The sequence below is a fragment of the Salvelinus sp. IW2-2015 genome, linkage group LG23, assembly GCF_002910315.2.
Source record: "Salvelinus sp. IW2-2015 linkage group LG23, ASM291031v2, whole genome shotgun sequence".
NCBI classification, from domain to species: Eukaryota; Metazoa; Chordata; class Actinopteri; order Salmoniformes; family Salmonidae; genus Salvelinus; species Salvelinus sp. IW2-2015.
Genome location: NC_036863.1, coordinates 21,014,662 through 21,027,601, shown reverse-complemented (window position 1 = coordinate 21,027,601; position 12,940 = coordinate 21,014,662). Strand labels below are relative to the sequence as shown.

General features: G+C 38.8%; 1 protein-coding gene across 1 annotated transcript in view; it reads left to right on the top strand.

The window, feature by feature from the left end:
• LOC111950091 (delta-sarcoglycan-like) overlaps positions 1-3,551 on the top strand; it is a 100,667-nt gene extending 97,116 nt beyond the window's left edge. Inside the window, exons 7-8 of the mRNA XM_023967444.2 lie at positions 1,505-1,628; positions 3,294-3,551. Coding sequence (XP_023823212.1) covers positions 1,505-1,628; positions 3,294-3,473 — 304 coding nt within the window. The 3' untranslated portion in view covers positions 3,474-3,551. The remainder of the gene's footprint in view (positions 1-1,504; positions 1,629-3,293) is intronic.
• Positions 3,552-12,940: the final 9,389 nt, after the last annotated feature.

The following is a 12,940-nucleotide window of genomic DNA, read 5'->3' as shown; positions in this document are numbered from 1 at the left end:
GACAAATGCAAGTAAAAACGCAACAAGTAATCTAACCTAACAATTCCACAACTACTACCTTATACACACACACAAGTGTTAAGGATAAAGAATATGTACATAAAGATATATGAATGAGTGGTGGTACAGAACGGCATGGCAAGATGCAGTAATGTTATAGAGTACGGTATATACCATATGGATGAGTACTGTAGGGTATGTAAACATAAAGTGGCATAGTTTAAAGTGGCTAGTGGTACATGTATTACCATAAAGATGGCAAAATGCAGTAGATCATATAGAGTACAGTATATACATATGCAGATGGTAATGTAGGGTATGTAAACATCTATATTAAGTGCGCATTGTTAAATGGCTAGTGTACATTTTTACATAATTTCCATCAATTCCCATTTTTAAAGTGGCTGGAGTTGAGTCAGTATGTTGGGGAGCGGCCGCCCTAAATGTTAGTTGGTGGCTGTTTAACAGTCTGATGGCCTTGAGATAGAAGCTGTTTTTCAGTCTCTCTCCGGTCCCTGCTTTGATGCACCTGTACTGACTCGCCTTCTGGATGATAGCGGGGTGAACAGCAGCTGCTTGGGTGTTGTTGTCCTTTGATGATCTTTATGCCTTCCTGTGACATCGGGTGGTGTAGGTGTCCTGGAGGGCAGGTAGTTTGCCCCCGGTGGCTTGCGTTCTGCAGACCTCTCTACCCTCTGGAGAGCCTTACGGTTGTGGGCGGAGCAGTTGCCGTTCCAGGCGGTGATACAGCCCGACAGGATGCTCTCGATTGTGCATCGTGTAGAAGTTTGTGAGTGCTTTTGGTGACAAGCCGAATTTCTTCGGCTTGTCACCAAGCTGCTGCGCCTTCTTCACAACGCTGTCTGTTGGTGGACCAATTTCAGTTTGTCCGTGATGTGTACACCGGAACTTAAACTTTCCACCTTCTCCACTACTGTTCCCGTCGATGTGGATAGGGGGGTCTCCCTCTGCTGTTTCCTGAAGTCCACAATCATCTCCTTTGTTTTGTTGACGTTGAGTGTGAGGTTATTTCCTGACACCACACTCCGAGGGCCCTCACCTCCTCCCTGTAGGCCGTCTCTGTCGTGTTGCATCTCTCTCTGGAACTAGAAGCACAAGCATTTCGCTACACTCGCATTAACATCTGCTAACCATGTGTATGTGACTAATAAAATTTGATTTGATTTGATTTGACATTTGGTATTATTTGGAGGCGGAAATGAGGGCTTAAGTGAGACTGCTTATAACTGAGGCACCTATAGGCCAATCAGTACCATTCTTTCTGACCAAGTCAATCATGGCCTGTAGTTTCTGTGTGCCAAATTGGAAAAACTCTTACCAATCTACGCTTGACTTATTTGTCAAGAAAACAATTATTAAAGAATAACAATAGCTTTGCTGTGAACCCCTAATAAATCATCTCTACCCAATGGCTATGGTTCTTCTGATTTCTCCTGGGTATTCAGTCATTCATTGATGGAATTGTCTCTTCTCTCTCTTCCAGCCTGGAGTCTCCCACGCGGTCTCTGTACATGGAGGCCCCTAAAGGAATCCAGATCCTAGCAGAGGCAGGGGACATCCAGGCCACATGTAGAAGTGACCTACGCCTAGAGTCCAAAGACGGAGAGGTAGGGGGCCCATTCTCTCAACTTTTATCTTTGCATATTTTCTTACTCCTCCGTTAAAGTAGTCATTGATCTAAAGGATTTCACTCCATAGCTTTTATTTTCAAGTTATGTCAGATTAGTTAATCACTGATCTCATGAAAGAAGGAAGTCAGGAAGGAAGGAAGGAAGGAAGGCTGCATTAAGAGTTCTTAAATTGTGTATACTCTACATCTGTATATCTGTCTGTCGATGTTATGATCTGAAGTGAATGTTGAGGGTAAAACTTCACTTGTTCTATTGTTGCCCTTGGGTTATTCTTCCAAAGTTTAATCAGACAATTTAACAGAGTCATGGGACTATTTGATTTAACACATGAACAGAGGCCCCTCTCAATTTTATGGACTTGATGTGGCTTATATCAAACATTTAGTGCTTTGCCATCTTCCTCATGTAACTGCACCTCTGCTCTCACACTCCATTTGAGTTGCCTTCCAACTGTCCATTTGTCACCTGCCTGACTCGTGGACAGACACTTCACAAGACACCTCTCGCTCTCTAGGAGCCCCTTGGCACTTCCAACCGCAATTAGTGGTGAGGTTTACCTATTAGAGACCTGCTGATACCCAGCCCCCGGCCTCTCTCTCACTGCAGAGATTATCTCAATAGCAGATGTGTGGAGAAGTCAGCTGAGACTCCCTACTTAAAAGTGTTACAGGTCATTTGATAGGAATGCTTCCCTGAGGCGCCTGGAAATGACTCCTTTTACCTTTTATATTAAGAGCAGATCCTCTCCCGGCTAGGGAAATACAACCCCTTAAAAGTCCTGGGAGGGCGAGGGGGAGAGGAGGTTAGAGAGATGGGATTTAGACTGACTGTCTGGTTTGGTGGAATGGTAAAGTTGGGCGAGAGAGAAGTACTGTACCAATTCAAATGATAATACCGGAGTAAAGTGAGAAGTTATTGCTGGAATTGATTGGTAGCTTAAACGCTGGGTATGGATTTGTCCATCTTACATCATAAAGGAGTAAATAATTATGCGTACAGAGATGAGTTGGGTGTGTGGCCGTTAAGAGGTTAAGTTCAATGTGGATATATTTGGTTGTTTTTGCTGCGTAATATGTAATAATATAATCAAGTTTAGAAAGGGTGGGGCGGGGGACACAGCTATATCGGTCGCTAATACAGGACTAGTAAAGGCACAGTGCACTCTTTTTTTCAATTATTCAATTATTTTTATTAAGATGTTTTTTTAATTCAGATTTTTCAGGGGTGCTGCAGCACCCTCAGCACCCCTACTTCCCGTGGCTATGCTAACTCCTGTTCGTATTAGATGGTTAGCATAGCTCACATACAGAAATCTGTGGTTGTAGTCAAAGTAGTTATGAACTGTAATGCAGTTGATTGGTAACAATGACATGAACATGTGTTGGGGTTGACATCCATATAAACATTATACTCTGGTTTTTACCTCAACATAGTGTATAATACACATATAAATAATAGCCTAAACGTAGGGTAATTTTGTTTGGGGGCAATGAGGAGACTCAGGATCTTTCCCCCACAGCCCTTTCCCCCACGTGTTTCCATGGCAATTCCAGTGTTTTGGTCTAGTTCGATTGACCTCTTTACCACATCTATATACATAAATAAATAACATCATTTAACCCGTTGTCTCCCTGTGGTCAGATCACTCTGGACGCGCGGAGGATCAGGCTGCTGCGTCTGCCTGAGGGCAAGGCCTCTCCCTCGGGGACCACTACCAGACAGACTGTCTATGAGGTGTGTGTCTGTCCCAACGGGAAACTCTTCCTATCACAGGCCGGGACAGGCTCCACCTGCCAGATCAGCAACAATGTCTGCCTCTAGAACACACACATGCACACACTAACACTGAAACACACACATACATACATACATACATACATACATACATACATACATACATAACATACATACATACATACATACATACATACATACATACATACATTACTGCGAATACAACGCACACACTAACACTGAAACACACATCACTAACACTGAAACACACATATACATACATACATACATATCATACATACATACATACCATACATACATACATACATACATACATACATACATACATACATATCGAAACACACACACACACACACAACACACACACACACACACACACACACACACACACACACACCACACACATATACATATCAAAACACACACACACACTGAAACACACACACACATACAATACATAGTAGTACATATCGAAACACAACACACACACTGAAACATACACACAACACATACATACATGCAGAACATATCAAAACACGGTGCACACACTGAAACACATACAGGATAACATACATAGCATACATACATACATACATACATACATACATACATACATACATACATATCGAAACACACACACACTGAAACAAACATCCACATGTATACTGAAACACACATGCAGTGAAACACATACACAAATGCACACAATGCAACACATAGAAAAACGTATCTACACATACACAGAAACACAAGCAATCATGCATATACATTGACACTTAGGGGGTCTGTTCCTTCTAACAGCCTTTGACAGGAACTGAGAGGGATCCTCCTGAGATTTACAAAGAGACACTCGGAGTGACAATGTTCTGTTCAATGTCCTGAAGACAATTTCAGTACCAGAATCACTAGGGTGATCACCCACATTAGAAACCCTGCAATATCCTGCCATTTCCCCATCTCTCTGCTTCATGCCACCTACCACACATGTAGTGATAGAAGGCTCATTGCTATTTTGTTCAATTATAAAAATTTGAGCAGTTCTAACAATAGTGTTTTCTTTTGTGAATGATTTTGACTGTCAACGTGTCAGGCTTGGTTTCACTTCCATATCATGTCAATTCATGTCAACGTTGACTTTTTAAAATCATAAAGAAAACAAAAGCAGCACAGATTTTAAACCCACACCACTAAGAGAACATTAGTAAATAATTGTAAACATTGCATGGTGATGGTCTTCACAGGTGGTCACCCTACCAATTCCTCGTACTGGGACTGATCCACTCTGTTCAAAGAGGGGAAACTGTGCCTGTGCCTTATATCAATGCACTTGTGGCAAGGAGAAGCACATCACACAGACTTTATTTTGTCAACATTAGTTTTTCCTTTTGGCTCAATCCTTTTTGTGTGTAGAGGATGGGAATGCAAAGATATCTCTGACTCACCCAACTGCATGCACCCACACCCTCTCTCTCTTCTTCTCCTGTCGTCTTTTTCCAGCGGTTTAATGCCTTTGACAATAAGATCAGGGCCGACATATTGGTAAACACATGGTTTTTGTTTTTGAAATATAAGCAAGAGCGTCAACTTTTTATACCGTTTATCTGTAAATACACATAATCACATCTGAGTGTGTCAAGGGCACAACCTCATGAAATGAAAAATCTGCTCTTTTTCTAAATTAAAGCTTTTATAATATCATGTGTTTTTCAAACAACAACAAAAAGATTGAATAAGTAAATATCTTGATATTCTACAGGTTAGCATGTTTAGTATACCATGTTTGCCAGTTGGGAAAGGTTATATTGCTTTTTCTTTATTTTGTGTAAACTTCTCACACATGGAGATCAACAATACAACGAAACGCTTGCCCATTTTGTTTGGCAGTTGGGGGTGAGGTCTTTGCATTCCTTGCGTGTGTCGTGTGGAATTTGTTCTACTAAGATTTTTTTTAAATGTCTTCTATCGACTGTGTATTTGGCTTTACTTGTTTAATGATGCTCAGAGTTACAGACACACAAACCAAAAAGCGGAGGGGCCCCTACTATGACTTAAGACATAGTCATCTTGTACGGTACTCATTGAGTACTTGTCTTGTCCTTAGCTCCCATACACTGCAATCCTTCTGAGGCGATCTGAAGTGAACAGTGTCTGTGTTCAAGTTCATTACAGAGCAAAAGGATTTCCTAAAGTCCACTTTGCCTGGCATCAACATCTGCTTTTTTTACTCCATTTGAATGGGGCCGTTTGCCTCATCTTACACCACTTGTTATTAGCTCATCATCCATGCTGAAGAAAGCAATACAGTCTTCAGGAGGGTTTTTACCGCAGGGTTTATACAGCTCTGTCAATGTTGTGGAGCATTGTGCTACTGTATATTCAAGAGATGTTATGTTTTATATCGCCTCTGTAAAATTATATAAATATAATTTTTTTCTCCACATAAAAGCATTTTATTTATTTAGATTTCCAATGTGCACACTGTAAAATGCCACTGAGTATTGTTGAGAGTATATAATAAACTAAATTGCAAGATGACTGAACCATTTCCCCAGGCACATTGCATTTAATTTTGTCTGTTTTATAGTTATTATTGTCTGAAAAGCAGATCAGTTGTACTAAACTACAGCATTCTTATATTTCAGATGTTTTGCACCATCAAAAAGTTATGAGACACACACATACTGTACATACAGTGCCACATCACTTTCACAGTTGTCACAATTTTTTGCCTTAAAATGTAATCTAACAAAGGATTACATTGGAATTTTTTTCCTACTGGTCTACAAACACAGCCTACTTCAAACGGAAATAAAAAATGTTGAACATTTTCCAAATTAATAAAAAACTAAAAACTAAGATGTCTTGATTGCATATGTCTTCATACCTCAGAGTTAATACTTGGTGGAAGCACCTTTAGCAGCCATTACAGCTGTGAAATACTTTGAATAAGATTCTACCAACTTTGCATAGTTTTTAGGGCAACTTATTTATGTCCATTGTTTTTGTCAAAATGGCTCAAAATCAGTAAATGTGGTTGGAAATCTTTGATGAACAGCATTATTCAAACATTGTCTCTGATTTTCAAGCATATTTAAGTCAGGACTGATAGTGGAAACTCAGGAACGCTCAACACCACTAGAAAGCCATTCTGGTGTGTCTTTTGAAATGTGTGTAATTATCCAGCTGAAAAAATTAAACTATATCCCAGGATTAGGTATTCAGAGATCTGAGGCAGGTTTTCCTCTAACTTTTTACCTGGGCTTTGCTCTTTGAATATTTATTTTGATCCTAACAAACTCCCTAGTCCCTTTTGGTGACAAGCATATCCATAACATGATGCTGCCACCACAATAATTGAAAATACAGAGGATCAACGACATTGCATTTACTCCACAATACTGGCTTTTATACCAAGGCATTGTTGAATACTCGTTTCTGATTGGCCTGAAGGGCATTCTAGATTGGCATTATTTCCCTATAATGCACGATATATCAGCACAGTAGAATTCAATGACTATAGTTCATTCTTACATGTTTTGTTTGAACTGGTTTAGAAAGCAAAAACCTAATTTAAAGCATAATTGTCAGATTTGTAATATAGCAAGCTAGGACTGAAGGTTTGGTTGACTAAACTAGCAAGTATGTTTGTCTGTTTGCCAACTACTGTAGCTAACGAGGTAAACTGTCTAGCTACTTCAGTGGATGTTGAACATATTCCTACTGGAAAATGAACACATTTGTAGGGGCAATGTGTTAAATTATAGCCATGGTAAAATAGTGATAATCAACTCAGGGCTCTATGCATTCTCTTGAAGCTTGTGTTTTCTGGAGCACACCTTCCACGTCGCTCATTATTTTCCATAGAACTCATACCCCCTCGCTGGTTAACCCTTACATATGACAAAGTGCAATGACGGAAGCCTGTGTTAAAAAGTTCACTCCAAATAATCTATTATGTTTGAACAAGGCCGTTAAGTAATACTGCAAGACAACATGACAAATAAATGTACTTTTAGGTCTAAATTAAAAACTTTAGGTTTGGGTCAAATCCAATACAACACAAGAGTGAAACAAAGTACTGTGGTGGCAGCATCATGTTAAGGGTATGCTTGCCACCAGCAGTGACTAGGGAGTTTGTCGGGATCAAAATAAATATGAAGGTCGCAAAAACCCAGGTAGAAAAAAAACCTCAGTCTTCTAAATACCTAACAGACAAAATGTCTTTCCAAGTTGTGTTGAGTGTTCCTGACTGGTGCAGTCAGTCCTGACTTAAATCTGCTTGAAAATCACAGATAAGGTTTGAATATTGCTGTGCATCAATGATTTCCAATCAAATTGACTGAGGTTGAGCAATTTTGACAAAATCAATAGATATATGTTGCCATAAGAGTTGTGCAAAGTTGGTAGAATCTTATTCAAAATCATTCACAGCTGTAATGGCTATCAGAGGTGCTTCCACCAAATATTAACTTGAGGTGTGAAGACATAAGCAATCAAGACATATACTTTTTTTTATTGTAATTCATTTGGACATTTTTATATTTTTTCTTTCAATTTGAAATTTTAAACAAGTTTGTATAAATCTGTCAATTTTTTATCTCAATGTAATCTATTTGTTATTACATTTTAAGGTTGCAAATTGTGATAACATGCAAGGGATGTGTAGACTTTCACTAGGAACTGTGCACATGCACGGGCACGCACACACACACACACACAAACACACGCACACAGTGTACAAACATGTGTGTGTCCAGTGCTAATTGACTGAATCAGAGTAGTGTATCAACACCACCCAAATTGACATTGACTTTAAATTACAATCACGCTCTAATGCTTCATTTACACGATACAGATTGAATAGAGCCCTAAGTATTTGCTAAGTGCCCAGTCACTAGTTGACTCTGCCACAGCCCCAATAACAGACTAAGGATTGTAAATCATTCAAAGCAGACCCAGTCCTCCAGTACTCTCCTGTCCACTGCACACATGATATTCTAACTATCAGTTATTGAATAGTCTCTGGGTGTCTTTGTCATTCTTTATGTAAGGCCATAATTTCTTCAACATCCTGAACTCTTGACTAGGGCTTTCCAAGGTCAAGATGGTATTTTATTAATTTAGGATGATTGCATGTAGTTTGAATGAACAGTCACTCACTAGACATTGCTTCTGGTTCTGGGTACACAAATGAACAGCAATTAATACTTCTTCTACGACTGTTCTAATAAGAGACACTGAAGCCACAAATGAATCATTGCCTTCGTTCAAGGCTGTCCTCTGAAACAAGTATGTTAGCCCATACTGAATGAAGATGTAGGAGCTCAGCTTATATAGGATGTGGCTACTTTCCAATCAGATTTTCCTAAAGGTCTTTATCAAACATATTTTACACATATCTTCAGAGGGATTATCTGACATGCATGACTTCATATGGATTATTTTGGACCGTTTACATGATTTGTGAAATAATTCCCCTGTGAATATGGTAATAAAAAAAGCTGACCCTCATAATAAAACCCTGCCAATAGAACCAAACCCACAAAAGTCTCAAAGGGGTCTATGAATTGACAGTGTCTATCTGGCAGTGGTTATTTTATAGACTGAGAGTGACAGATGGCTTCGAACATAGATAGACTTTCTCTGTTATGATGGGGACATAGTTATACTGTATGTTTAATGGGCTAACCGCCAGTGGCTCCAGACACATAATTATAAATATATCAGAGCTATCATTTTACAAGACATATTTTTTTGATCTTGTGTGCTAGCTACAGTATGTGTTGTCTCTCACACCTCTCCAGTTGAACAAGGTCTATTGAGATAAAAACAGGACTTTGAGTGCAATGTTTATAATATTCTAATTTACTTTTAATTCATTAAAATGGGTGTAAACACTAAATGATTAAAGGACATATATTTAGTGAGTTTTGAGAAATTGTGCATTCTTGTGTAATTTGTTTACTTCTTAGCTTCACAAAAATGTGTTGCACCATGTGTCGAGGCGATTTTGAAGAGCAGTACATGTGAAGGGAACACAAAATGTTGATGAGGACATGTTGAAAACAAAACAGCACTCACAATCAATCACGTTTTCACTTCGTACCTTGCTTTGAGTTTGGCATGATGGGGCATTCTCCCACCTGTTTGAAAATAGTGTAAATACAGCTAGTCATTTGGAATGCAATCTCTGTTATTAACCCAGAAGTAAAATCTTGGGTAATATGGTCAGCGTGATTAACTTCTGTGTTCATGCATATTAGAAATTGAGAGTTCCACCAAAGACTATGTCTCCACTCTTGCAAAAGGATCCCCCCCCCCTTCCAATCCGTGCGGGCACATGCACTCAAGGCGAAGCAGTTTGAGCACCGCCTTCGCCGAATCCTGATACGTCCAAATAACCAGTGACGAAACCCCAAAAGCCTGAACTAATGCTGCTCGTTATCTCACGCATCCCATTTAGTCCCGGCAGATTCTTCAGTCTACATGCAGAATCTGCCCACGGGAGATTATTTTGAACGCGACATCGGTTACCTGTCTTCTCTTCAATCAAAAGAGCATATTGTTTCATATTTCAAGATACTGATCTGATATATCGCTTTCAAAAGTGAAAGCTATGTCATCCATGTTGTGGTATGACATTACTTTAGTTCACATACATTTATTTAGTCCTCTTTCAGAAGATTGAATTAAAATTTTACATTTCAAAATGGTGGGTTGACACATTTTTGCTAAAATGGAGAAATATTTTTTTTATTTTATTTTATTTTTTACCATGGTGTAAATGAAGAAGATCTTTGCACATTCTATGCAAAACAAATGGATATATACATCATTGTAATAATGCAAAGATGTATGTCAGTTAGCTATCTTCACTTTATTTCTGTATACAGTTTGTATTTATCAATTGAGCTGCAATCTAAACTGTATCAATAAACTTATTTGAAAAATAGTATATTCATGTGTGAGCATATTCACTCTGAGTACAAGGAAAGGGAAACATGATACTGAACATTTTGTCCATCATATAATTGTTCTATGTTTTTGTGTCCTTGTTTATGTTCTACCCTCCAGTAACTCTGTTAACACCAGGTAAAGCACATCTCACAGCACAAGTCACCTAAACACAAAGTAATGGGGAATGTAGAGTGGTTTTATCTCTCACATCTTATACATTAGTGCAAAGTGACCTAAGAGAAATTATTGTAAAGTAGAGTGAGTTAAGTTGAGACATTTTTTACATTCAGCATCAATACATCAATAGAAATATAGTATTCTTTCAAACAAATATATCTACATATATTTCAGGATGTTGTCTATCCCTGGAAATAATCAGAATTCATGTAAACATAACCGTTTTGAAAATATAGCTTGTCAAAAAAAAGGGCTCTAGGGACAGGGTCAGTTGAGCTGCCTTGTGGGAAGTGGGTGAAGGTGTCCTGTGACAGTGGGTACTGGTGCTGGTAGGTCAAAGTTTATTTCATTGAATGGGAGTATGGTATATTTTAACTGTATGCTTAAATTCAGATATAGATCTCTTTTTTCAATATCACTTAACCGTTCATATCTTGACCAGTTGTCAGGGACAGGGATGTTGTTTCAGTGTGCCAATTCATTGGAAAGTTATCTGTATTTGAGGCTACGAAGCCCATTAAACTGGTCCATGAGATTCTTTATGTGTTTAGCAAGCTCAGACTCCACTGTCATCAGAGAAGACCGTGTGTACCTCTGCTACTCTAACATAGCCTCTCTTTCACACAGGTACATGCTCATTTTCTTTTTTGTCACTGTACCTCTTCAGTGTCATTTAGTCTATGTGTGCATCTCATGCTGCTACTCAAATTGAATTATTCCATTCTCTCACTTCATTGGCTACTCTCTCAAAAACCTCAAGAGTATTTGGTATTTTATTAGGATCCCCATTAGCTGTTGAGAAAGTTGCAGCTATTCTTCCTGGGGTCCACGCAAAACATGAAACAACATAATACAGAACATTAACAGACAAGAACAGCTCAAGGACAGAACTACATTCATTTAAAAATGGCACATGTAGTCTACATATCAATACATACACACAAACTATCTATGTCAAATAGAGGAGAGGAGTGTGTTGCTTTATCTGTTTTTTGAAAACAGGTTTGCTGTTCATTTGAGCAAAATGAGATGGAGGGAAGTTCCATGCAATTATGTCTCTATATAATACTGTTTGGTTTCTTGAATTTGTTCCTGGATTTGAGGACTGTGAAAAGAACCCTGGTGACATGTATGGTGAGGTAAGTGTGTGTGTCAGAGTTGTGTGTAAGTTGACTATGCAAACAATTTGCAATTTTCAACATATTAATGTTTCTTATAAAAAAATAAGTGTGCAGGCAGACTCTCCTCAACTCTTAGCCAAGAGAGACTGGCATGCTTAGTATTTATATTAGCTCTCTGATTACAATGAAGAGCAAGACGTGTTGCTCTGTTCTATGCCAGCTGCAGCTTAACTAGGTCTTCCTTAGCAGCACTTGACCACATGGCTGGACAATAATCGAGATAAGACAAAACTAGAGCCTGCAGGACTTGCTTTGTGGAGTGTGGTGTCAAACAATTACAGACATAACTCTCCCCATCTTTACAACCATTGAATCTACTGTATATGATTTGATCATGACAGTTTACAATCTAAGGTAACACCAAGTAATTTAGTCTCAACTTGTTCAACTGCCACACCATTAATTATCAAATTCAGCTGAGGTCTAGAGCTTATGGAATGATTTGTACCAAATACAATGCTCTTAGTTTTAGAGATATTCAGGACCAGTTTTTACTGGCCAGCCATTCCAAAACAGACTGCAACTCCTTGTTAAGGGTTTCAGTGTCTTCATTAGCTGAGGTTGCTGACACGTATATGGTTGAATCATCAGCATACATGGAAACAGAGGCTTTGTTAAATGCAAGTGGCATGTCATTGGTAAAAATAGAAAAAAGTAGAGGGCCTAGACAACTGCCCTGCGGTACACCACACCCTATGTACATGTTTGACATTAGAGAAGCTTCCTTTAAAGAAAAACCTCTGAGTTCTATTAGATAGATAGCTCTGAATCTATGATAAGGCAGAGGTTGAAAAGTCATAAAACATAAGTTAACTCAACAACAGGTTATGGTCAGTAATATCAAAGGATGCACGGAAATCTAACAGTACAGCTCCCACAATCTTCTTATTATCAATTTATGTCAACCAATCATCAGTCATTTGTGTCAGTGCAGTACATGTTGAGTCCCTTTCTCTATAAGCATGCTGAAAGTCTGTTGTCAATTTGTTTACAGAGAAATAGCATTGTATTCGGTCAAACAGTTTTTCCAACAGTTGTCTAAGAGCTGGCAGCAAGCTGATTGGTCTGCTGTTACAACCAGTAAAGGCCGCTTTACTACTCTTGGGTAGCGGAATAACTTTGGCTTCCCACCAGGCCTGACGACAAACACCTTCCTCTAGACTCAGATTAAAGATATGACAGATAGCAGTGGACATAGAGTCAGCTACCATCCTCAGT